The sequence below is a fragment of the Penicillium verhagenii genome (assembly GCF_028828195.1).
Source record: "Penicillium verhagenii strain IBT 33310 chromosome Unknown utg000009l_segment0_segment0, whole genome shotgun sequence".
In the NCBI taxonomy this organism is placed as follows: Eukaryota; Fungi; Ascomycota; class Eurotiomycetes; order Eurotiales; family Aspergillaceae; genus Penicillium; species Penicillium verhagenii.
In genome coordinates this window covers 1,967,578-1,990,787 of record NW_026643173.1, presented here as the reverse complement: position 1 = coordinate 1,990,787, position 23,210 = coordinate 1,967,578, and the positions used below count along the sequence as shown (strand labels likewise).

Here is a 23,210-nt window from a genome sequence, read left to right as displayed (position 1 = left end):
ACTTGGCCACGGCGCAAAATGTGTAGCGCGTGTTTGGTTATTTAGGATTACCGATCTTCTCTGTCTCAATAGACGGTGACGGAAATTTAGAAATCATCACCATATCGGACCTTCGCTTTTCAGATCTCGGGACTCGGTTGATCTTTTGAAGACCGAGCTAAGTGGAATTGTGGGGCCTTTGGTCAATGGTGGCAAAATACGTTAATAGCCGGGGCAGTGGCTCCACAACTTTAAACACCGAATCTCAATAATTCAAAATGATAATAATGATTATTCAGTAGGAAACATGAATTTCCACTTGGGGGTTCGTCCCTCGCAGATCAAGGTTTCCAAAATCGAACATTCAATATCTTTCCACCCGGCGGGAGATCGGTCTACAGTTTGATGCCGAGCTTATTCATGTCATAAGCCTTCGGAGCTTGGGGTTGCATAAAAGCTTCTGAGAATCCCCTTCATCATCCGTCCTCATCGATTTCAACTCAACAAAGATTGCAAAATCTACCCTCAACTTCTTCATCTTCCCAACACCTCATTTCTAAAACAAAAATCCCCCACCATGTCTAAGCTGATCACCGTCTTCGGCGCCACCGGGAACCAGGGTGGTTCTGTTATCGATGCCATTCTCGCCGACTCTGAACTCTCCAAGGAGTTCAAGATCCGCGGTATTACTCGCGACACTACCAAAAAGTCCGCCCAAGATCTTGTCAAGCGTGGTGTTGATGTTGTCACGGTAAGATGGAGCTTCTAGTCCAAAAAAAAGAAGGAAAAAAATAGAAAAAGAGGAGTGTAAAGCTAATTGGGTTCTTATGTTTTGCCCTAGGCCGATCTGGATTCCGTCGACTCTCTCACCGCTGCCCTGAAGGGCTCACACACCGTCTTCCTGGTCACCAACTACTGGGAGACCATGAACGCCGATATCGAATACACCCAGGGGAAGAATGTTGCCGACGTCTCCAAGGCCGTAGGTGTTTCGCACCTTATCTTCTCGTCTCTCCACCACGTGAAGGACGAAACTAAGGGACGCCTTACCCACGTTCCCCACTTCGACAGCAAGGCCAATGTCGAAAAGTACATCCGCGCTTCCGGGGTCGGATGCAGCTTTATTCTCCCGGGATACTACATGAGCAACTTCACCCAGATGCTTACCCAAGCCGAGGATGGCTCTTACCAGCTATTTTACCCTGTTGGTAACGAGGCTAAGTTCCCGCTGTTCGATGCCGCTCAGGATACCGGTAAGCCTTGCTCTTTTATACTGGAACTATTATATCTAGGATTAGAACTGATTGTTGCTATTATAGGTCTTTTTGTAAAGGCCGCTCTCAAGCATGCGGATAAGCTAAAGAACAAGCAGGTTCTGGCTGCTGCCAAGTACTACACTCCTCAGGAAATCGTGGATATCTTCTCCAAGGTCTCTGGCAAAAAGGCAGTCTTCATTCAGGTTAATGCCGAGCAGTATAAGGCGTCCTTGCCTCCTGCTATTGCTGATGAATATCTTGAGAACCAACTATTTGTGGAAGAACCGGGTTATTACCTGGGCGAGTCTCTCGAGCCTAGCTTGAACCTTCTCGACTCCAAGCCCACTAAATGGGATGAGTTTGTGAAAAAGAACCTTTCTGCCTGGAAATAAATTCGGCTGTTTGTACATGACATGGCAAGTTCCTATGTCCGGATGGTTTGATGATGTCGTGCCTTTGCTACATTCAATGTTGTAAATGATTCAATACTATCTGCCAATATTCATTCTTCTCAAATACTAGAATCTCACAAATGGACCTTATGATTTTTGGTTTTATTTTATTTTTTGAAATGGGGCTCAATTTGGCGAAGTACTAATTCGGGCCAGCTTGTGGTCCGGATTTATTGCCACGTCGATTTATTATTTCCGGGGAGATTAATCAGATTTGATTTGTCTTGGCAGATCAAGAGCGCGCGTAACTCAACAAATCTCCTAAGCCGCGTGTGGCAATATCGAAAAACGGTGTGGTATCAATGAAACCATAGTAAGTTCCCAAAAGAGCCAAAACAAAGAGCCTCCAAGCTACTTATTCTAAATAAATCAAGCCATTAATATGATTATCATTGTAGACTTTGATTTGGAGAAGGGGATCTACCAACGAAAAGCATCCCCTGATAATGCACCCTTTTGGCCCTTGAAGCCTTTAGTATCCTGAACCCCGGTCCCGGTAATAATGCTGCTCGGTTTCCACCGTAACATTCTCCGTTCTCAGTACCGCTCCCTTCCCTTGAAGCTCATTTACGGGTGCCCAGGTGGACGTTGACGACCGGAAGAAATCTCATGCCCGCAACTGCGGCCGCATGACGCGAAATGCGCAGGAGAAGCAGACTAAAGGAGTAGCACCGGCTTGTAGAAGAATTAGAACATTGAAGCTTGTGTGACTGATTTTCTAACCTCCAGTCGTTTGAATATACCACATTTAGGTCAGTCACATCACATCACATCGCTAGCCTGCCGAGTCGAGCCCTCCTCTATATGCATCGCATGTCCATTTCCATCTACGCGATACCTAGCTAGCCTTGGGGGCTAGCACAGCCTCAATAATGCTATCCTGGAGGCTAGCCGTGTAGGTGTGTATCTTGATGATACCCAGCCCTGTCCCTTCCACCAGTTGATGCCACTGCTCCTGTGTCCGTTCCCGCGCCCCCATCGATGCCATCATCAGGATATCCAGTTGTGCCTGCTGCCAGTGTACACCGGTGTTTGGAAGAACCATGTCATCGACCAAGAGATATGAGTCCGGCGCCATGGCCTCAAGGGTATTGTTCAATATTTCCCGACATTTATGGTCGGGCCAGTCATGGAATATATTTCGCAGATAATAGAATTTGGCTCCTATATTTTTCAAAGTAGTTGACGAGTTAGAAAGTCCCGTACGTCAATGATCAATGGGATAGGGAAGATGGCTGAGCGCTGAATGGTACGTACCTTGGACAATCTGCGGATTGAAGAAGTCGTACGGCATTTTCTCTATCTCAGGATGTGCCAGTGCACGTTCCAAGGTCGGGGCAAGGTCCTGGACGATCACCCGGCCTTGTAGTTGAGGGTAAAGTTGCCTAAAAGCAACCGCCTGATGGCCAACACCTCCACCGATATCGACAAATAAGGCCCGCTCAGGACCAAGGTTGGTGGCTCTGTCAAGAACGGGGTAAACGTCTAGAAAAGTCGGCATACCAGCTCGATTCGTCTTCATGTACTCGTTAAAATATGCGAGGTTCTCCGGCTGCTGTTGTAACCAGATAAATGCAGGCTGATCCGTCTTCATTGCCTTCTGGAAGGGGGTTTTCAAGCTATCCTGAATATCCGGGTAGTGATTCTCCTTCAACCAGGCAGGAAGCTCCTGGATGATCGGACCACAAGTGTTGAACCTACAAAGGGATATGTTAGGGATCGGCCGAGGACGTGAGAGGATAACACATACATGTGGCCAATCCCGGCCTGGAAGCCAGAATCAGCAAATGTTTTGGACATACGTGACGCGGTGAACGTATCTTTCGACACTTCCTCGACTGCATAGTATGAGGCCAAGTACCGCAGGATCCGGCCTTTGGGATATGGGTCAATTTAAAACGAATGGAAATGGGGAAGATTCAAATTCACCCAAAAGAACTGGGTTGGCACCCGTCTTCTTGCTTAGGTCGTCGACGGTAAGTGGAGTCTCGGACTGGGTGAGCACTTCGAATAGCTTTAGATCAATCCCGATGCGAATCCCCGCCAGTTGCATGTTCTTGACGCGTGTTAGCTTGAGTGGTGACCGCGTAGTCAAAAATTGATAAACATACGTAGAAAGTGATTCGCTGTCCTGTGTCGTCGGGGGATTCAATCGAAGCACTCAACTTGCTTAGTGCATCCAACACGTCCTTGCGGGTTTTTTCGTCGCCAGACTTGACCAGTCTGCGAACCTCCTCGGTTAGGGCCTCCATTTGAGAATATTTTCCGAATGAGATACTCTGGGAAAACAATAGTACAAAAGACACAGGATCATCTTTCGAAAGCTACTCAGAGATTTAAATACCTGTGTGCACCAGGAGTTGGCCCCGCGGTCTCCATCAGCGACTCACAGACCTCCAAGCTAACATTTGAATTACTGCATGTGGTGTGATCTCAGCCTCCAACTCACCTGCAGTACACCAACCACGTTCTATTCTTCTCCCGCTCACGTCACTCCTCGGACTGCACTCCCTTTTTGTATTTGGCCCCATCCAAAATCCCCGACGAGGGTGTACTGTTACCGCCATCGCTTGAATGCGCTAGACTATTTTGAATTCAGTATGGCAGAAAGTTTACAAAAATCTCCATTTTGAAGCTTCCACCATCCTATCCTACCTGATACAAAAATCAGGGTAGAGTAAGTAAGCAAATTATAATTCAGTCACTATTCACCAGTCACTTGTGTCGATCTAGACATAAATACTCTGTACTGAGTTCGACAAAAAGAGAAAGTGGGGCGAGCCGGGATTGAACCGGCGACCTCACGATTGACTTTATCAGTCAGACTGCAGTGAACTTCAGTCGTGCGCTCTCCCAACTGAGCTATCACCCCTTTCATGGAAAGCGAGTCCAGGTTTGCCGTTATGACCACCGTTATGACCAAAAATATAAAAGTCCCCTACCACCACCACATAAAATGAAGACTATTCAGTTTGTAGTAGATGGGATTGTTCAAATCCACATGAATAAGGCCATAAGAATTACAAGTCCTGCTAGGCTGTGCGTCAGATCGATCAAACAATCGATGAATCAATCAATAATAATCTCGACATACAGGGCGGAGTATAAGGCCGTCAGGATAAGGGGCATTTTATACTGGGGGGAACGGTAAACGGCACCCCGCCAACATTGAATCCAAATGGGGTGAAAACATGAAATATCAGCTCAGCGCAAAGCATTTTGAGGCAGAATCAAGGAAATCGCCCTCCTTTTTACAGGCCTAGATGCCCAAACTATGCTTTCTCATTTTACCAATAATCAATGGATGTATTGACCTATCTTGATTCCATTGTGCTCTCAAAGAATGTACGGGCCGGCCGCATGCTCGCTTGTTTCAGACACCAAAACAGACTTTAATCAGTCGCAGATGGCGCTTAACATAAGGTATCTAATCACTCGTCATCAACCTGCAACAGGAGTGCCTGCAAATCAATAGGATTTCGTCAATCTGACTTTCATTGCATATCAGGCGTATCATTCATGCCTCGCAATGAGGCCAGTTGCTGCGCAATCTTTGGCCATGCTCCATCGCGCAAAATAAATATCAGCCACCAATTTCCAGCATGGTCTTTCCCAATAATTGAGCATGAATTCCTTAACGGCATTTCCTTCGTCGTCGCAAAGGGACTGACGTAAGAAGGCATGCCTAGCGGGTTCGCTCGTGTGTTCAAGTTGATCCCCGGCTTGATGACTGCGGATGAGAAATCAACCTCGAAAAGTCTCGCCTTGTGCCAATTCGTCCACGCTATCAACTGCGAAGTAGAATCGCCGAACACAGGCAACCGGTCACTTTTGTCAACTTCTTTCTTTTGAAGTGTCATCGTTGCCTGTAGCTGTTCCTTTGTTCGTTGTTGTTCGAGTGACTGTCGAATGCGGGAAGCGACAAAGTGCAAGGGTTTATCGAGTATTTCCTGTACTGAAAGGAAGGTGTGTGCGGGATAGACGGCATTGGTAATCAATGCTACACCTGTTGATGGAATATGGCCGATCTTGCTTAAGATTTCTCGACAGGAAAATATGTTGAAAATCGTTACCGTTCGGTTGGATGCAGTTCCAATTGCCCGAAGTATCGCTCGAGTGCCCCACGAGACAAGGATATCACCCTCGCTAAGAAATGGGTTTTTGGAGTCGATAACTTCTTTGGCAAGAGATGCTCTCGCTTCGTCCCGCATTCGATCAATGTAATTTCCAGGGATCATCAAAATCCGTTCACTGTCTTTGCGGTACCAAAGAAGATCAAAAATGAAGCGAATGACGAAAATGAAGAAACCCAGCCCCTTAAGTAGCTTATCGGCAATTACGGATTGGACGGGTGAGACTCGATCTTCGGTCAGAGGCGCTAGAGGATCATCTCTGAACCCTGCAAATATCGGGACCTTGTCATACTCGCCATTCAGAACGACTGACCAGGCAGATAAAAGAGCAGAAAGCCCCATGGCATCCATGAGGGTGTGCATAAATGTCACCGATAGGAACGTTGCATCCTCAAACTGGACAAGATGGATGGCCAACTGCGGGAGATCCGAGTAAAGCCAGCCATCCAGAGTTGTCGGCGACTTCGGGCTGCAAAAAAACGACCGGAAGTCTTGAGTTCCCCCGTATAAGCATGGCGTTGAAGCTGCAGTAGGTAATCGTGATACAACAGAGTGTTCCGATGCTGAAATGTTATATTGGTCTGTTGTGAAAATAAATGCAGGTCGTGTTTCATCGAACTCTGCAGGTATATGGTATTCTAACTTGCCAGCGGCCTACATTGAACGTCAGTGACAGAATATCGAAAGAGCAAATATAGGAAAAAGAAAAACATTACATTCTGACGGAGGCGGGCACCTAATTTTCTCCAGTCGCCAAATGTCAATAAGTGGGCGAGCGAAGAACGGACTTTTTCCGGATCGAGTACATCGTCAAATCGTAATGTCACGTCCACGCAGATTGATTTTGTATGTGGTTGAGTATCCCAGTAGTGTAGAGGGGTAAAGGTGTCGGTTGGTACTATTGGTGGTGAAGGGGGCTTTCTGGTGAAAAACGGCATAATGAATAACCGATTAAGCGTCGGGCCAGTGTAAGTTTTTTTATTTATTTTTGACTAATTATTCTTGCGATTGATTAAATATCCGAAGTGGATCGGTCGGGATTCGGGAGGAGGTTGGGGTCAAGGTTCAAGAATTAATATGATCAGGCAGATCAGCACTTGATGGAAAATGCAGTCACATGATGATCAGCGCTAGTGTCGGACTTGAGATCACAGGACCCTGAAGGGTCCAGTTCAGGGCCCAGTCCAACTTCTGGATTGATTCTAACGAAAATCCCATCCTGAGTGGTCGCACGACGCTAAAACGGCCCATTATTGTGGAAATGTAACCCCAGGCTGGCGGGTACATCGGCTGGAGCTGCTGGATGCCTATCTAGGCTACCTTCAATGTTGGTGGTAATATCTACATGTATCTAACATTGAAGTATTATTCTGAAACTTGGCGAATGCGCACCGACCTACCTTACTAGCTCCTCCGGCCAGCTTGAAGTCAAGAACCCAACATCCCCTCTTCCATTTTTGTTAATACAATATGTTGACAATAATCACAATAATGTGGACCATTACAAAGATCCTATTCCCCTGTCTCATTATTTCGGTTATATTCCTCGCATGTTGGCCGTTTCTCCCCCATCAACTCCAAACAACAATACAAGCTCGCACTCAAGAACAACAACCACAAATGTCGAGGATTGATTGTGTGGATGATGAGCCTGAAGGTCGCTTCTGGCTATCCTATGGCTCCGGCTTCGGGGCAAAGGTCTTCGGGTACCCCTCCAAGGGTGGTGTCTATATCTTGCGGGTCGGTTTTGGTATTGAGCTGGACTTTCTTGGGCTCGACCGGTTTAATAACACCGAACGCCCATCCAAGTTAGATCCCGATTGGCAAGCGAAAGAGGACGCACACTGCGATATGAGTGAGTTACCGACCTCCTTTTCCCTTATATTATCTTTTTCTTTAAATTTCTTGTTATATGTCTAATGTTTAAAAGTGCGTCGCCTCGGGGCAACCTGGTGGCGAAGAGAATCCGATGAATTTTTGAAGCATGGACTGGAGCCCCCGAAGCCTACGGATGGCTATCTCCGAGTGGGCTGGCCGGCTGCAGGTGGTGTATGGGTATTACATACGACATTGGGTAACGCAGGGGGGATAGGGGCAGCGCGGATCCTTAACGCCCGTGATATGGAGGAACGGTGCAGGTGGATCGAAAAGCTAGGAGGTGTCTTCTACGCTGACCCCAAGGACTGCCCCCATCTTGATCTTCCTTAACTTCTTTTTCTTTAAGAAGCATTTTTGTTTCAGCTTCTTTGTTTGTTGTTTTTTGCCAGGAAACAACCTTAAGTCCTTGAATACTTCAAGTTGCTCCTTCTTCCTATTTCTTTTCCTTTCTTTCTTTCTATCTTATCTGTCTTTTCCCTGTTCATAGGACCTTAGAAAAAGTTCATTATCTTCTTGCTCACCACATTACAAGACATGGATTTGTGGGAATGGGAAAATGCATGAAACAGTGAGTAAACATAGCTCAGCGAGCAGCTAATTTCCTTAGCCTTGTTGATGGCGTGATAACTTCTGCACGTTGTTTTGTACTAGCATTGTTTGTTATTCTAGCGGATTGTTGAGGGTGATAGCGGGCGGCCCGGGGCGGGGGCAACTAAGTAAGGTAGTCTCATTTAGTCCTCTTTCGATACCGCCACAAATACTACCTCAAAGGCTGCAATTTCTTTTCTATCTACCTACCGTCAGAATTTTGGCGAAGATGTGAGTCTGACCTAGTAATGAGCAAAAATACGGAAAAAGCAAGTATGCAAAGACTTTTGGGATGAACCTCCGTAATTATCGGAATGTCGGCAAGGTTGTAGCTCTTTACGGAAAGGTGGACTTGTATTGCTGAAATTTTTATCTCCGCCAGATGTCGTGCCCGTTTGGTGGGAGGCGACATCATTGAGGCTTGATAGAAAATTCAAGAATAGGATATAGGGTATAAGGGCTGAGTCCTGACTTAGTAGTTCTTTAGAAGAAAAATGTTATATAACTTAGGCTGATACCTACATAATTGATACTTTTTTTTTGTAAGGATATATGTATTTTTTAAATATATGTATGATTTTTTTCTACCAAAGCATAGCTGGGAGAAAAAAAATCTATCAACCTGATTAGGCTTAGTAGGTTATATAGGGGTGTATTTGCATAAGAAAAGGGTGTGTTTATGTTAGATTAACATTGAAACTCCAATATATATATTCAATGTTATGTAATTTAACTCCTTAATTCTCACAGTATAAAATACCGAATACTAATTTGACCAAAGTAAAGCTAATTTATAATCAGAGCCATCCAAAGATCATATAAATTACAGATATATCATCTCTTAATCTAGTTGACTTGGCAAAAACTTATGGAAAGCTGGTATATTATATAGTGCCTCGCACTCATGACCTGAGTTTCACAATAGTCGTGTCAACCGCAGCATCTATAGTAAATGGCCACCGACGAAATTGCATTGAAATCTCGGACTGTGTCTCTTCAATATCCGCTGATATTTTGCGTATCCGGTTCTGTTCTGGGACATTGATGTCGTCCACGAGGAAACCGGCCCCCTGTTCTTCGATCTCGATGATTCGTTGCGCGCAAAGACCCGAATATCGATCTTGCCACGCGCCATGATAGAACGGGGACTGGATCATCAAACCCATAGCCCGTCGACGAACAAGCGGGTGGCGGCAACGGGAAGCAACAAGGAACATCGGCGGAGTGATGCCAAGATCAAAGCTAAACAACAAACTGAAGCCTTGCAATTCATTGCCTTCCATGTCGGTGATTTCCTCCGCAAGCTCAACGGCCCTTTGAAAGTGATCAGTGTACCTGTCGAAGATGGTTTCATCCTTAGAGCTATAAGTGTCTGCGATAACGATCGACACATGGTAGTAGAGATTCAAGAGTTTCTCCGTGCACTCCTGCAATGCTGGAGACTCTTTAGAAAAATCAGAGAAGTCTAGAGCATTCTTCCACTGCCGCAAAAGCGTATTAAGAGCTGGCTTTGGGGATTCACCACCAGTGGTATCGTCACGCTCCAAGGAAGAAAAAATATGGTTCATCACTCGGTCGTAGTCTTTTCGGGCGGAATCGAGGGAAGGGTAGGACGATGGGATTGTTGGAAATGGTAGGCAGAGTGGGACCCCTAGATCCTTCAGCGTGTGGCGGGAGTCCATACATAGAGAGAACTGCACACGCAAACGTTGCAAGGTTGGTGTTATCTTATTATTCATGAGGTCTAGAGTTGGCCTAGAGTACGCGTGCAGCTTGCTGTAGGTGGTAGTACTATTTCTCCACCAGTATAGTAATCTGAAGCCTGCACGTAAGTGAAGCAGACAGGCAGCATCGCCGCTTCGAAATTGCTCGAAACATACGAATAGGATACAGAGAATGAGCACCGTATCCGGCCGAGAAAATGAATGTGGTGATTCTGTCTGCACGGATTTAATGGCGGATGTATAATGTTTAAGCGCCAACATTCGTGAAGACAGTTGAGCATTTTTCTCAGAATGGCGGATGGAGATGCAAGTATTCCCAGGCTCCATGCTCTCATGCAGCGATGCCAATGCGGTCAGGGCATGCTTGACTGGAGCTTCCTTGTGGCCAAGTTGGAGTATAGTCTGAAGCCAAATTTCCGCATCGTGATGCCCAAAGATTCGGTGGGCAGTTCTATTGCGAAAAAAGAGGAAGGCTCGACGCTCTTCATCCGTCAAAGAGTCGAACGAGAGGCTGTGTTGAGGGGGGGTTGGATACCCGTCGCATATCCGTTTCGTCGAAATACATCGCCAGCAAGATGGCTTGGTCTCGTCACATTTGACGCGTCTTCACAGTTGATTAGTGGAGTTTAGAATATCGCTCGATGGGTTATGTTCACGAACCGAGATCTATGAAGACATGGAGTCAGCGGTTGGATGGCGAGAAGAAATAGCAACGATGGCTTCTAAGTTCTGACCTACTTGCACGTAAAGCAGCCATTGCGCGTCTTGCGTTTTGCCACTGCGGTGGAGTCGGCGGTCTTCATTTCAGCTCCAGGGGCCCTGCAGGTCAGTTAGTAAAATGCAAGCCTCAGGACGATTAATCTCCACCACCACCCGTGGCAGTTCTAGTCCCTAGTCCGGATAGCGACACGAGAGAATCCTGGGGCTCGTGTGAGCGGAGCGGTGACTCGGCAAGGCCCCACGCAGAAAAAGATTGTTGCAGTGGAGCCTGACTTCGCATGTGTCAACTACATGATTCTACATCTGCCTTTGCATCACTGCAGCTCAGTGGGGTCCGTAGAAACATTAATCCCAGAGTGGCTAGGGCAATTACGGAGAACAGCGGCCGATAGGGACCACCCTTGTGCCATAACCAATTTCAAATTCCAACTTCACCGCCCTTCGCCCTGTCTCCCGCCCGTATTGTATTTATCATATACAGGAATATCTCAATCCCAAACCCCTCGAGCTTCATTTATGGATATTAAATGCTGTTATTACGGTGTACAAGAACATTAGGGCGATGTTTCTAAGGCTCCTGGCATAAATCTTACTTAATCTCACTTAAATATTCAAATATCAGCTTTAATATTAATCATAAGGTCACCAGAAGCCCTTTATAGCATAAGCAAACATCCCGGCATTTAGTAAGATAACCAAAGCCTCATAAATAGTAGAAGGAGGAGATGGTACCAAATTAGGACAGTCAAAGTCAGATAACAGGAGTTAGAAGTCATAGCCAAGGTATTAAAACATAGAGGGTGGGTTTGAGTGAGTTGATTCAGTCAAAGTTCGAGAAATTTAGGGAGAGTTGCAGAGAGACAGTTGCGGAGAAAGTTGCGGAGAGAGTTGCGGAGAGAGTAAGAGCAAGTTACGCTGTTATTTAGACTACAATTCAGTCAGTCATTCCAAGTTAATATAAGGCCTGCTTAAAGCACACTTTTCATACACTTTTTACTATGTAAATCAGAATATAAAGTAGGATTAAGTGAGTGCGCGGTAATCTGAGCAGACTTAGAAGTTCGAGATTAGAGGAATAAAACAAATATGAATTTGGAATTACGCGTCATTTACATTCTGCCGGTCAGAAAGTTGAGATTGAGCTATGGCACAAGGGTGGTTGGTCCCTATCGGCCTCCGCATACGGAGCATGATTGTCCGTCCCGTTTGTTCGGTGATTGAATATCCGGTTATCCGAGACTGCCTCACGGTCGTACGTTAGGATTCATCCGGGTATCATCTTTGCTACGTGAACAGTGTATTATTTATAGCACCAATAAAGAAAATTAAAGATTGCTTTTTTCCCCCGAATTGTTGGAAGTCATGAGGCAAGTTGCCCTGTGAAAACTATCCTTGACTAAACCGTCCCTTCCAACCACCCACCGCCACGATGATCATCTGCCAAGATGAGATTAGGGCCAGGTTTGCGTCTGCCCTCTCTGAGATGTATCAACGCGAGGTACCTCAGTATGGAACGCTCTTAGAGCTTGTCTCAAACATCAACCAGCGGCATAAGGGGCAAGGCGGCCAAGACATTCAACATCGCATAGAGGTCGAGCGCCACGGCGCAATTCGACTTGGAACGCCCGATGAACTAGGGACCATGAGAAGATTATTCCTAATTCTAGGCATGGAGCCAGTTGGATACTATGACCTTTCTGTAGCGGGACTACCTGTTCATGCAACATGCTTCCGGCCACTCACGAAGGAAAGCCTTTCTCAAAACCCCTTTCGTGTCTTCACTTCCTTGCTGCGCCCTGAGATGATTGGGGATCAGCAACTACGAGATCACGTCGAAGATATTCTGAAAGCCAGACATATTTTCTCACCTCGTTGTCTCGAGCTGATGAACGAATGGGAGAAAGCCCCATTTAGCTCTCAAGCACTAGTTGATGAGCTCATAAACGAGTCTCTTCAAACATTCCGTTGGCATGAGACGACCACAGTTGACAGAGAGACCTATGAGGCGCTTCAGGCTGCACACCCCTTGATTGCCGATGTCGTCTGCTTTCGAGGACCTCATATCAATCACCTGACGCCTCGGGTGGCTGACATTGATGAGGCGCAGCTTGAAATGCTGAGGCGAGGTCTTCAGCCAAAAAAAGTAATTGAGGGGCCTCCTGCCATGCGATGTCCAATCCTTTTACGACAAACGAGTTTCCTCGCATTGGAAGAGCGCATCTCATTCTCTAATTGGGACGAGGTAGACGGAAAGCACAAAGCGCGTTTTGGTGAAATTGAACAGCGAGGGATGGCTTTGACACCCAAAGGACGATCTTTGTACGACGAAATCACTCGGCCCAAAAGAACACTTCCCAAAGATTCTCTGGTCATTGATCATTGCGATTGCAGTATTGCTACATTCAAAGATTTCCCAGATGATTATTCCACGATTCGTCGGGAGAAATTGGGGTATTTTACATACCATGTTTCCAATGTCCCCTCAACCCCAGTGGAGACCCATGATTTGGATTCACTGATAAGTGCGGGAATCATCTCCTTCGAGCCAATCACATACGAAGACTTTTTGCCTATTAGTGCTGCAGGCATCTTCCAGTCAAACCTTGGCACAGGAAGTTTTTGCTCCTCGGAAGCACGCTCTGATAAAGCCCGCTTCGAGGCGAGCCTTGGGACTCCCGTCCTCAGTGAGTTTGACTTGTATGGGGAAATGGAGAGATTGTCTTTAGTGCAAGCATATGGGAAACTCAGTATTCCCTTTTTTGGGGTGTAATCATTTGCTAGATTTGATGACAGAGGCAATTGCATATAAGTCTATCTTTTATAACAGGCACCGACGGCAACCTGAACCATTACGATCTAAAATCTCAGTATTCATTTGAAAGAATGATTCACAGTAATCGTGTTACTTCTCATGGCTATGATCGTTTATTCATCAATACAAAATTGTGGCTACTTTGCATGTTTGTATTATCTTAGGAGAGACTCCCAGCGGCCGGTGTGCGCGTGGATAATGGGCATGCTAGTGGTGTTTCCACTGACACAAGTCAGAGCCACGTTGCTTTAGGACTAAATCTTGACAACATCTGTAGATACTACGTAGGGTTTTCGAGTGGGAAGAGCACTCGGAAATATTTTCAAATACCATTTTGAATCCTTGCTCCATCCATCATCCTAGTGTGCTATTGTGGGGCCGGAACATGGTTTCCCATATCTGGCGCAAATGTTAATTGACATGGCGAAAGAGAGTTGTTGGATCTGGTGGCTCTTCGGTCACTTGAATATCCGAATTTACGCTCAGCCTCGAACAATAAAAGCCAGACTTCATCTACCCCACTTGTTTTTCTCCATACCTGTCTACTAAGAAGCTTGCTTAAGCGACTCATTCTATATCTTTCTTTGATGCAATTTGTACTGCAGCATTTTCTCGCTAACCGTTCCGTCGGTGAATCTTACTAATAGAGCAGCCAACGGATTTAAAATCATCTCCTTGCTCTGTGCTGGAATTGAACATAGAGTGTCAGCATGTACATCTCGAGGACGTGGGAATCTCTATGGAGAGCGGGATCTTTACTGTGTCCGCTTCTAACATCTCGGAGAGAAATATTGTTGCTAAAATTTGAACATGAATCTTGGCGGCCATCATCGCCGCTCGATCGGAAGTGCTTGGCAGATTGGATTTGGCAACATCGGCGTCATCATAGCTATATTTGCCTTTCTGCCAAATGAAGGCCCTGCCTACAACATTGAAACCTGGCTATTCTACTTGTATTCAATGTTGCATTCTCCTTGTTTTCTCTGGTTTCATGCGCTGCTTATGCACATGTGGTCTTAGCTGTTTGATGGCAAACAAAAACCGCGACCTGGGTCAACCGCGCTCAGTGACCGCGCAAGAGAACATTTGGAAGCTCAGCTGGGAGATATGTCTCCAGATTCAAATGGTATACATATCTGCTGTGATATACCTAGCACTTGAGTACATAGATGCTTCTGAGTCCCCAGGTCGGATTACTTTGTCATCTCCCTCGCCATTTATATTCGGTCATTTGTAGATGCCCTCAAGTATCGGCGTCTCCTTCATCTCCTTGTTGAACATTGAATATTATTTTGCCAATATATCAGTATATATAAATGCTATTTATAGTTGCTGGTGGGGCTCATGAATTCTTTGTTTGCCCGCAAAATCAATAGATAGGCCTGGCCGCTTCAAACAAAGGTTATGCCATTAGCCTACAAGGAGCTAGGATTCAGACAAGCATCCTGAGCCGAAACCATGACAATTTAACCTTGTAGTTGACAAGCTTCTTGTCCAAGCCGGTTATATCGAAATGATGTCCAGCATCACATTTGAGCGATCAGTTGCCGTATAATTGGTGTTTTGAAACTGCTGATGGTTACTACCTAAGCGAAAAAACCGAACACCAAATCACCAGCCATTGATGCATCATCAGTGAGGGAATTCAGCCAGGAGCAGTCCCAATTATCTAGATCAAACCCATTTTGAGTTTCAATACAAGGGGGCGCATTGGCATCAAAGTCTTATAGATAAGATTGCAAGTCAGTAACCTGAAGGCAACCGGTAAGTTTAGAGATGTAACTCACTTGCAGTCTGGAAATTTACGTTTCCTTCCTCTGTCTCTAAATCTTCCATCGTCCGTTTCAGTCTCTGCATTAGAGATCGTAAAAGTTGTATTGGTCTTTTCAGTCCTTGATTGCATCCTTTTTGATATTCCCAAAGAGTCGTCCAGAAAAATCGAATACATTCATTATATTGGTGGCTTTCATGTTGTGTATGTTGAAGCATCACGAGAACGGCACAATACGTTGCGTAAGAGATGCCGTACTGAGCTCGCCGAAGGGTAAAGGTTCTTCTGTAAACCTCTACCAACTTCCAAATGTTCAGTGCTGCCTGAATGCATCTGTTTCTCGACTCATCCTCAATTTGAGGGTCCAAAGTGAAATCAAAATGGCCCCGACTCAGAAATGCTTGTTCTGTTAAAATAACTAGAGTCCAATGCAATGCGCTAGGATCTTTGTTAGCTCAGATGCAACGAGAAGATTCATATGATACCTACTGTGGTGTCATTTGATGTGGAGCAGGTATGGAATCCATATTGAGGTCGAATCGAAGCCAAGGGGAAAGTGTATCATTCCATTGACCGAGTTGTTCCAAGACACTATGTCTGGCCTGCAAAAGCATCCCCTTCGATGTCCTGGCGCTGTTCACGGAATAGAATATTTCAATGATCTGTGCTGCGATCTTGCAGAGTCGTAATAATGACTGGAACGTGCTTATCGCATATGATGGTTTTCCACAATAAGCGGGAGCTGGAACATCAACTGGCTGTGAAATATTATCATGGTATGGTCGCCACTCTTCCATTTCCTCGAATGAATCCAGAAAGTTGCTCGTCACATTAGCGGTGGCTTCGTGCATCATTGGTGGGCGGCCAAGGAATAGTGATTGAAATTTATCACTGACAAAAGCTCCCCAGTAGATCCGCTTTTTCATCTCTTGCTCAATAATTTTGGAATTGCCGCTAGTTTGATCACCGGGTGATGAAGAATATTCCATATGACACCCAAGGTCAACGACCATTTGGTACGCCATTCCGGATAGTGCCCAGCCTGCACTCTGCCTGCCATACGGCACAAGGCACGCGCCGCATGTTAAAAGAGCTACTACTGTCGGGATAGTAGGCGAATCAAGATATTGCGGTAGCAGGATTTTAAACCGCTCATAGAAGGCAAGCCCCCTCTCATTCGGATGCTGGAGCCCAGGTGGCAGTTGGCGGTCACTATACAAGCTGCTTTGCAGATAAATTGCATTCAGCAGCAGCTTGTTCATGTATGGTCCATTGTTAAACAAACTATCCATTACTGCAGGGCGATAGGTTAGCAAGTAGGACAAATGCTGACGGTTCCAGTGCAGATCCAAAAGGTGTAATGCCAAATCCATGGGAATCCCATCAAAGTCGATATTTGATGCTATACTAGGGGTATAGGTCAATCTGAGCTCTTCTTGTCGACGCAGGGCAGCATTTGAAATGAGCTGGGCTTCGATTATTTCCGTGGTCAGTTCATCTTGATCACCCGGTGGATGTCTTTGGTTTGCCAATAATGTCCTGGATGATTGGTCATGAAGCAGGCTTGTGGCACCATATACCTGAATGTCTTCCTCGCCTCTGTGTGGCTCAGGTGACCGTTCCTGATCATGCTCAATCGGACCTTGCAGTCGCGACCAGTTGGTTGCCAGAGGTGCTTTGGCCCTTTTCGATTCCAAGCAAATCATTCTCGACAATTATATGCGTATTGGTTTCTGGGATGCATGACATGCTCTCAGATGCTGGTGATTGTGATGTTTGAGACTCGTCGCTTTGCGCCGGCAGCAACTGAGTAGTATATCGTGGGCCCACATCACCATATAAATTCCGGGTTTCTTCCTCTGGTATGCCACTTGCGTTTGAAACGTTGCGATAGCGCTGCATTTGCTTTTTGAGATGTTGGATTTCCCTTTGTAAAGCCTTTACATCGGCTTTCTTGGCTCGGGCGGCTGTGCGTCTCGCATCCTGTGGATACATGCACTCAATCCCTCTAAGCTTACAAGCGCTGCATTGCGGTTGATGCCCGTCACACTTAACCTGAATTTTTATCAGCTGAGGGTCTCGTCGCAGAAGCGAAATTTAGGTTTAAAGAAGAGTTCGCTTTGCTAACTTTTTTCCGGCGACAAGTTCGACATGTGCTACAGATTGGAAATGAGTCACTTGTCATCTGTGAAGAAATCCGAGGAGGATCGTGATTCGGCACATCCGAGCTAGGCATGTTGCGACAAATTGCATCGGCAGTACATAAATTAGTTCACAGCAGCTGATTGCGGGGAATGGTAGGCTCAGGACTCAGGAGTCAGACCGAAAGGATTTCGAGCTGACGTGATCGCAACCGGAACTTCACACGTGACTCTCCACTACACCTCCGCCTGTGGGAGACGGTAGACCTGTCAGGCTGTCACCTGTGACCTGCCAGTGCGAAAGAGACTAATTTTATGGAATTAGTCATGACTCATAATTTCCGTCCTCGCAAATTGATTCACCTGGGAATTTACTACGGATCGGGTTTAGATCTTGGTGACATTATGAGTAGTTATATCTTGCTTCTGAACAATTGGAGTATTGAGATCTTGTAAGTTCTAATGGACTTTAGCCGTTCATTGTTTCGGTGTAAGGATAATATAGAATGACTAGTTTTAGTATTACCTGGCTACGGATGGCCCGAATTCGAGCTAGGTATTGCTGTCTTTGAGTTTAAAGTAACCATCGAGTTGGAAGTATGACTTTAAGTGGACAAAGCCGGACTCTGAATCTTACAGGCTACTACCTGGAATTCAAATATATTGAAATATTGGTTTAATTTAGGCGGTTTATTCAAGTGGGCTGTATTTTCTGAGACAGCTAACTATCTTATATTTTGATGAGGAGTTCCTGCAAAGAGAGCGGTCTTCTCAATCACTCGCCAGGGCCAAATCCACCGCAGCTTCCGCGTGCGCATAACTAGTATCGATAATTGGAACAACACTATCCTCCTCCTTGACCAGCATGCCAAATTCGGTACAGCCCAGAATCACGGCCTCGGCACCCCTCGCAACCAAATCTGCAATGGCCGCCTTGAACTTCTGTCTCGTGTCAGGGAGAAAAATGTTCTTTGCAAGCTCTTGGTAGAGCGCATTGTGGACATTACTTTCGTGTTCACCCTGAGCCACTAATACATTGAAGCTGTATTTGTCCTGCAAACGTCCAACAAAGTATGTTCCAGTCATAGTGTACCGGCTCCCGAGCAGACCAACTGTTTTGAAGCCACGCTGAACAGCTTTTTTGGCCGCAGCATCAACAATGTGCAACATTGGAATATCAGTGTTGTTGAGAATGTATGCGTCGGCTGTATGAACAGTATTGCAAGCGAGAAGGAAGAAGTCAGCGCCAGCCGCCTTGAGCTTTCTCGCTTCGCCAGCTAGCAGTCTGCCCACTTCATCCCAGTTTCCATCTGCCTGAGCCTTTTCAATAAGGGCAAAGTCGGTTTGAGTGAGAACGAGGCTTGGAGTGTGCAGTCCATTACTGCCAGTTCTCTCTTTGAAGTATTCATGAATAGCCTTGTAGTAAACAAGAGAGCTAGGCCAAGCGATGCCTCCAACAATGCCAATGGTCTTCATGGTAATCAGAATCTGTATTCATCAGCAACTGTCAACTGCATCAAATTGTCCAACTCACGACTCAAGTTGCAATGGCAGGGTATATCAAGCACTGTAGGTCAAGAAGAGAAGATTCATGAACAAGTCCAAGCCGCAGGAACTTCAAGACTCGAGAAGATCACCGGTTTTGACTCAGGCGTTTCGGCAAATACATATCCGCACAACGGGAACACGGGGTTACGCCGGAGGTCTACTGCCGAACATCCGAATGGTCTTTCTTTCGTTTGGTATGAACAAGAGAAAACGAGTTTTTTATTGTGGGATCGCTGCGAGCGAGGAAGTGAAATCCCTAGTGAAGGAACACTGCGTTCATACATCAGGCATTTTGCCATCGTCATCCCCGATGTAGCAAACTTAGCCCGACATCTTGCGGGCGTTACGGATTGGCTTATAAATCATCCACATATTTCTGCAGATGTTTGGTACGCCAAGGCTGGTAAAGGATGAAAAAAGAAGCTCTGTCACTGGAACGTTCGCAGTATCTCGCCTCGATGCAGGTCCGCCCGGGTTTTTTAGACTACCTTCGATCTAAGACCTACCGGGTGAACCCTCCAGAGAGCATCCAAGTGAAAGGAGTCATAATTCAATCTATCCTCGCCCCAAAAGGAATGTGATATCGAGCTTCTCTTATTTGGCAGTGATATGTTTTCTTCTTATTTGTTTCTCCCCCTTTCTTCTGGGGCATATTAACAGTAGAATTCCTGTAATATATGACAGCAAATTCAGCATCATCACTCCATGGAAAACCAGCTCTTGTGCAGCGTCGCATTTCTATTTGCATTCGTCTAAAGCGCAAGAAATAGAAGATAGATTTGGCCGTGCTATTTTGAGAGGCTGCGAGGCCTGTGATAAAACAGCCAAAGGAGGGGGTGACTGTGTTGAAACGAATGCCTTTGTCGGCATAGTCCAGCGCCATGTTCTTGGTTGCCAAAGACACAGCGGCCTTGCTGGCATTATACCATACTAACCCTGGCAGCGGACGCGTGCCAGCAGCAGAGCCGATTGTGATGAAAGTTCCTTTCAATCCATTTTTGATGAGGTAGGGTACTATTACTGAGCTCCTTCGCTGGATCGAAACCACCCTTTTGCCGAGTCTGACTAATTCGGTTACCAAACCTCCGCTAAAGTCTTTTCCGTAAAAGCGGAGAACTTTGACGGACTTCTTTTGTCCGGGGCAGCTGACTAATAGAAATCCCTGGTTTCCTGGGGGGTTCTAATCCGAATTATGCCCGTGCGAAATGATTGGCTATCCGAATGTTATATCTGGATGTTTTCGTTTAGCGCCCTTACTCTCAGGCAAACAAAAACAGATTTCCGCAACGTCTGCACACTCTGCACCCAACACGTCACTCCTGATGTGGAAAAAGGAAAAGAAAAATGTAAGAACGCGGGCCGTTGTCGTCAATTGTCGTCGGGCGACCTCGCCAGGCCTTCGAAAATCCACATTACAGAAATTCGGTAGTGCGGAACAGATTTCCGCTCCTTCCAACCTGCACACCTGGCTATTGGGTTCATATCTTTACGGCTCTAGCCTCGTCCTTGTGGATGTCTCTGGACAGACCCAAGACGAAAATCAAGCAACCTCATTCGAGCTTGAGTATCCTACGCAGATTCGGAATCGCCGTTTCGAGGGTGGAGGAAGGGCTCCAGGGAGTACGATGAGAGAAATCTCAGGTGTAAAGGCAGTCAATGATCTACCCGATCCGGACTAGTCGCACGCTGACCATTGAGGCATGTCCGAGATCCATGTGAGCGGATGTGGGGTAATGTACCTCACACCCTGGGAAGCCACATCATACATGTCCTAAAAGTACCTCAATTCGATCGATCATCATGCTTGTTTGGACATTCGAAAGCTCCTCGGAAAACCAGATGTCCGAATATCTCAGTTTGTCCGAATTTCAATTGAGGGATTACTAAGGGATCTCAGAACGATTCGGTAATTTCCACCTGTGGACCAATCAGTCCACACGGGTCGGTGGTTATTCATCCCCGGGAAATAAACGAGGCGTATTTCCGTCCGGCAAATGATGGAAGAGATTGATATAAGGCATCTCACCCACAAAACACCGCATTTTGATGAAGCTTGAATATTTTGGACTCTCTTTTACCTTTACTTCTATCCGCTGCCACTCTGAAAATGTCAATTGGAGATGAGCTTACTGCCGCCAGTGTTCGGGTTACTCGTTCCGAATACCTGGCAGCTGTTCCAGAGCCAGGCTCTAACGAGTACCTTCAACTCGCCCATACTGACCATATGCTAGTCGCTAAATGGTCAGCACAGGGTGGGTGGGACAGTCCTTGCATAAAGCCCTATGGGGAGCTGGGGATTTTACCAACAGCGTCCAGTTTGCACTATGCCACAGAGTGCTTTGAGGGCCTGAAGGCTTACCGTGGCGAGGATAGCAGATTAAGGCTATTTCGCCCCGATGAGAACGGGGAACGTCTCCAAATGAGTGCTAAAAGAGCTTCTCTTCCCACCGTTCAACCTGACCAGTTGAAGTATCTTATCGAAAAGCTTCTAGAGATAGAGGGTCCACGTATGCTCTCTTTTTTCTGCTTACCTATAGTTGCACCGTTAACATACTATCTAGGATGGTTGCCAAAAGATCAGCCTCGCCAGTTCTTATATATCCGACCCGCTATCATCGGAACAGGACACCAGCTTAGCTTTGGTATCCCCCAAGAAGCCTTGTTCTTCATTGTTGCTGCGCCCTATCCTGACATGTCGAAAGTTGTCAGATCCAGAGGCACTTCTAACGCCGGTCTGAAGCTTGTGGCTTCTCCACCTGGGTATACCAGATCTTGGCCTGGAGGTGTTGGCTATGCCAAATTAGGAGCGAACTATAACCCATCGCTCGAAGCCCATAGCGCTGCCAAGGCAAGTGGGTTTGATCAAGTTCTTTGGACTTTCGGAGAAAGCCAGTTAGTCACAGAAGCTGGGGCTAGTAACTTTTTCGTCATTTGGAGAAATAAACAAACCCAGGCGCTAGAGCTCGTTACTGCGACCTTGGAAGGAGATCTGATCCTCGGGGGTATAACGCGGAAAAGTGTACTGGAAGTTGCAAAGACGCGATTTTCCAGGCGAGTAGGGAAATTCTCTTCTCTGACGGTCATTGAGCGTGAATTTTCGATTACCGAGATTGAAGGGGCCTGGAAAGAAGACCGTCTGATCGAAGCCTTTGTTTCGGGCACTGCTGTAAGATTGCATTGTTCCAGATACCCACAGTTGAGTCAACGTTCTAACAACTCGCAGTACTTTATCACCGCCGTGTCTTTGATCAGAACAGCGACCTGCGATATTGAGTTTCCTTTACTGGGTGAAGACAAGCGGTATAGCGCGGCAATCAGAGGCTGGATTGAATCCATCACTTATGGTATAGAAAGCCATGAATGGAGCCATATAATCAGCGATAAGGCATAGAGATAGACATTCCACGCGGCTGTACCCATGTAAAATTTCTTTTCTTCTACTTCTGAAAGCAGGGTTCTACATCGAGGTCAAGCACGGGCAGGCAACTAGGTAAGTCTGGATTTCAACGAGAGATTTGTATAGAGTAGCTCATTGAATTTTTTCACACAAAATATGAAGTGCAATATTGGCATATAGATTGTAAAGTTGAATTTCCATTCTGTACAGCCAACACGTGTCCTCCTCATGATCCCAATATCTTGAAACCGAGATTCATGCAATCTTAGTGCCCCAGAACACGAACGTGTTGAGATATAGAGCGCAAACACGAGACCTTAGTGAGAAATCATTCGAAATTTCATTTCTCGAAAACATAATGACGATTGATTAAATCTCCAAATTCAACCGACATCTTTTTTTTTCAATATTCCAGAGGGAAAAAGATTGATCTAACTTTTTCTTGGCCAGTAATACTCAACATTTCGTGAGACGGCACTAATTTGTCCGCAGCCTTCGGAGAAGCAAAATATTGTGCCGGTATTGGGTGAGATCTCGGCGATTCAATTACCGGCTATGACAAGCTGAAATGCTAGCGCCGGCGTATCAAGACCGACAACCCGAACAAAATGCCATGATTGGCTAGGTGCAATTTGACGCGAGCAGGCCAATGAGATTCCATTGTCATGTCTTGGCATCGCGGTCTGGTAATTGGGTTCTTCCATACCAGCCAATCACCAAGCTCAAGATCTTTAGGTGGATCCTCTTTAGGTGGATCCCCTGTTACCCTGTTCACAGAATCACAGTTACGGATCAGTCAACGCCACTTAAA

General features: G+C 46.1%; 10 protein-coding genes across 10 annotated transcripts; 5 read left to right on the top strand and 5 right to left on the bottom strand.

Moving 5' to 3' along the window:
- Window positions 1-556: 556 nt before the first annotated feature.
- N7466_009796 (NmrA/HSCARG family protein) lies at window positions 557-1,627 on the top strand (the record flags this gene model as incomplete). The annotated part of the gene is made up of 3 exons (XM_057169185.1): window positions 557-730; window positions 821-1,232; window positions 1,299-1,627. 3 exons carry the CDS (start codon window positions 557-559, stop codon window positions 1,625-1,627), a joined length of 915 nt encoding a protein of 304 aa, XP_057017891.1.
- Window positions 1,628-2,525: 898 nt separating this feature from the next.
- N7466_009795 (S-adenosyl-L-methionine-dependent methyltransferase) lies at window positions 2,526-3,939 on the bottom strand (the record flags this gene model as incomplete). Its single annotated transcript, XM_057169184.1, has 5 exons — window positions 2,526-2,848; window positions 2,945-3,384; window positions 3,438-3,561; window positions 3,617-3,743; window positions 3,799-3,939. 5 exons carry the CDS (start codon window positions 3,937-3,939, stop codon window positions 2,526-2,528), a joined length of 1,155 nt encoding a protein of 384 aa, XP_057017890.1.
- A 1,242-nt stretch (window positions 3,940-5,181) lies between these two features.
- Window positions 5,182-6,758, bottom strand: N7466_009794 (uncharacterized protein; the record flags this gene model as incomplete). The annotated part of the gene is made up of 2 exons (XM_057169183.1): window positions 5,182-6,474; window positions 6,537-6,758. 2 exons carry the CDS (start codon window positions 6,756-6,758, stop codon window positions 5,182-5,184), a joined length of 1,515 nt encoding a protein of 504 aa, XP_057017889.1.
- A 682-nt stretch (window positions 6,759-7,440) lies between these two features.
- Window positions 7,441-8,028, top strand: N7466_009793 (uncharacterized protein; the record flags this gene model as incomplete). Its single annotated transcript, XM_057169182.1, has 2 exons — window positions 7,441-7,675; window positions 7,751-8,028. 2 exons carry the CDS (start codon window positions 7,441-7,443, stop codon window positions 8,026-8,028), a joined length of 513 nt encoding a protein of 170 aa, XP_057017888.1.
- A 1,160-nt stretch (window positions 8,029-9,188) lies between these two features.
- N7466_009792 (Zn(II)2Cys6 transcription factor domain-containing protein) lies at window positions 9,189-10,767 on the bottom strand (the record flags this gene model as incomplete). The annotated part of the gene is made up of 2 exons (XM_057169181.1): window positions 9,189-10,614; window positions 10,745-10,767. 2 exons carry the CDS (start codon window positions 10,765-10,767, stop codon window positions 9,189-9,191), a joined length of 1,449 nt encoding a protein of 482 aa, XP_057017887.1.
- A 1,392-nt stretch (window positions 10,768-12,159) lies between these two features.
- Window positions 12,160-13,500, top strand: N7466_009791 (uncharacterized protein; the record flags this gene model as incomplete). Its single annotated transcript, XM_057169180.1, has 1 exon — window positions 12,160-13,500. The coding sequence occupies one exon, from the start codon at window positions 12,160-12,162 to the stop codon at window positions 13,498-13,500; it is 1,341 nt and encodes a 446-aa protein (XP_057017886.1).
- A 2,298-nt stretch (window positions 13,501-15,798) lies between these two features.
- Window positions 15,799-17,019, bottom strand: N7466_009790 (fungal specific transcription factor domain-containing protein; the record flags this gene model as incomplete). Its single annotated transcript, XM_057169179.1, has 1 exon — window positions 15,799-17,019. The coding sequence occupies one exon, from the start codon at window positions 17,017-17,019 to the stop codon at window positions 15,799-15,801; it is 1,221 nt and encodes a 406-aa protein (XP_057017885.1).
- Window positions 17,020-18,225: 1,206 nt separating this feature from the next.
- On the bottom strand, window positions 18,226-18,930 carry N7466_009789 (aspartate/glutamate racemase family protein; the record flags this gene model as incomplete). The annotated part of the gene is made up of 1 exon (XM_057169178.1): window positions 18,226-18,930. One exon carries the CDS (start codon window positions 18,928-18,930, stop codon window positions 18,226-18,228), a length of 705 nt encoding a protein of 234 aa, XP_057017884.1.
- Window positions 18,931-19,883: 953 nt separating this feature from the next.
- N7466_009788 (uncharacterized protein) lies at window positions 19,884-20,681 on the top strand (the record flags this gene model as incomplete). The annotated part of the gene is made up of 2 exons (XM_057169177.1): window positions 19,884-20,008; window positions 20,354-20,681. The coding sequence occupies 2 exons, from the start codon at window positions 19,884-19,886 to the stop codon at window positions 20,679-20,681; spliced, it is 453 nt and encodes a 150-aa protein (XP_057017883.1).
- Window positions 20,682-21,109: 428 nt separating this feature from the next.
- On the top strand, window positions 21,110-22,393 carry N7466_009787 (branched-chain amino acid aminotransferase cytosolic; the record flags this gene model as incomplete). Its single annotated transcript, XM_057169176.1, has 3 exons — window positions 21,110-21,509; window positions 21,564-22,168; window positions 22,226-22,393. 3 exons carry the CDS (start codon window positions 21,110-21,112, stop codon window positions 22,391-22,393), a joined length of 1,173 nt encoding a protein of 390 aa, XP_057017882.1.
- Window positions 22,394-23,210: the final 817 nt, after the last annotated feature.